A 1739-nucleotide genomic window follows, 5' to 3' on the forward strand; every position below is an offset into this window, starting at 1 on the left:
CCATTCCGTGATTCTATGACTTTACAAAACAGTTCTGTGCTCCTGGCTAATTCATGCAGGTCGGTAACATCTGTTTGTGTTCTCCTCTTTCTGCTCTGCAGTATATGAAAGATGTCAACTGCCCTTTCAAAATACAAGAGCGACAAGAAACGGTGGACTGGCTTCTTGGCTTAGCAGTTAGGCTCGAGTATGGAGATAATGGTATGGGTGAATTTAATATTTCCAAATGATAGGGAAACGTGTGTTTATATTTAATTTTATGAGGTATTTTTCAAATTGAGACAGTCAAAAGTATATCTTAGTAAAAATTACAGTTCTGTCCACTTGATTTTGCACTGTATTCATATGGGAACTGTTTCTCTCCAGCTCAGCTCCCAGGGGACGGGGCAGCAGCATACTTGCATTTATTACTTTATTTCTGGATACAGCAAACCCCATTGTATATATTTATACCCTTCCCCCTGTGGGATTGCCTTTATGAGAACTTACTCTGAAGTGTATTAAATGCATTTTCTTCAGTACTACATTTATGCAAATAAGTTATTCTTAGACCTTTTTTTCACAGGGAGTAGATCCCAAACCCTTGGGAACTAGGGCAAGGTTATGAAAAAAGTCGAGTTAGATCTCAACAGTCAGCAGCAATTTCATTTCCTTACAGTGAAACTGCAGGTACAAATGTAATTACTGGTGGCAAACATCAAAATAGCCAAAATACTGTTTTCCATTACCGAGCTCTGCCCAAGACAAGGATGGGGTATAAATACTTGGAATCTGTAGAGCTGGTTCTCAGTCCCTCATGGTGGAGGAAGTCGGTTACGTGAAGATTGAGAAGCCAGGAGGTCCTGTCCTCAGAAGGCTTGAAAAACTTCAGTGGGGCTTGTAGATGAGTGCTGCAGTCTATAAAACATAGCCTGCACTGGAAATGTTTTGCTTACTGTTCAAAACCTACTTCAGTCTGTAGTTCTTGAGCCCTACTTACTCTGCAGAGGGCCTGTGCTACCTGAAGTGATGGATTTTAAAAGCAGTAGAAGTGTGAGGTGGAGGGTGTTCTGCCTTTTGGGATGAAGACTGCAGGAAGAGCCTTAATCAGTAGCATAATGCCCCGTGTAAGTGTGGAGTGTGCTCTGATGCTGCTCTGGGTAGCACATAAGCTCTCTGCTGATGAGTAGCCTTTGGGGACCTTGGCAGGGAGCTCCAAAACATCACCATAGAAGCCCAGAAGGTTCTTGGGTGATTACCACACCCCAAACCCACAGCTATCACGAGCTACAGCTTGGCTCTAAACTTGTCATTAGCTCTAACGGTGTTCATCTTTGCTTCTGAATTTAACAGCTGATAAGTACAAGGATTCTACCCCTGATGGTGCTAAAAATACTGACAATACAGCAAAAAATGCAGAACCCCTGATCAACTTGGATGGTAAGTGTGCAGCAACCCGCTGTGTGGGTGCGTCGCACGTGTGTGTGTGTGTTCCGTGCCCTGTGTGGTGTTCCTCAGATTTTAAGTTGTTACAGTACTGTGATACAGTTATATATATATTTATTATATGTATATCTTATATAAAGTTATATGTAATGTATAAAATACAACCTTTTAAAGGCCCATTTAAAGCTTTAGGAATGCAGGGTTTATGTATTCTTTTACTCCTGGCTCAAACTGCCTCTCCACGAACAGTGTTTTGGGAGTTACTTTGAGTTGTTTGCACTTGTCTGCATTCCTGTTAAAGGAAGGAGGAACTG

The 1739-nt window shown here is 41.8% G+C and overlaps 1 protein-coding gene across 1 annotated transcript in view; it reads left to right on the plus strand.

The window, feature by feature from the left end:
- Positions 1-101: 101 nt before the first annotated feature.
- LOC104507946 (chromosome unknown open reading frame, human C14orf166) overlaps positions 102-1739 on the plus strand; it is a gene marked incomplete at its 5' end in the record, with an annotated part of 10237 nt that continues 8599 nt past the window's right edge. Inside the window, 2 exons of the mRNA XM_010149394.1 lie at positions 102-201; positions 1333-1419. Of these exons, the coding sequence (XP_010147696.1) occupies positions 102-201; positions 1333-1419 (187 nt within the window). The remainder of the gene's footprint in view (positions 202-1332; positions 1420-1739) is intronic.

Source organism: Eurypyga helias, unplaced genomic scaffold, assembly GCF_000690775.1.
Source record: "Eurypyga helias isolate BGI_N326 unplaced genomic scaffold, ASM69077v1 scaffold19213, whole genome shotgun sequence".
NCBI lineage: Eukaryota > Metazoa > Chordata > Aves > Eurypygiformes > Eurypygidae > Eurypyga > Eurypyga helias.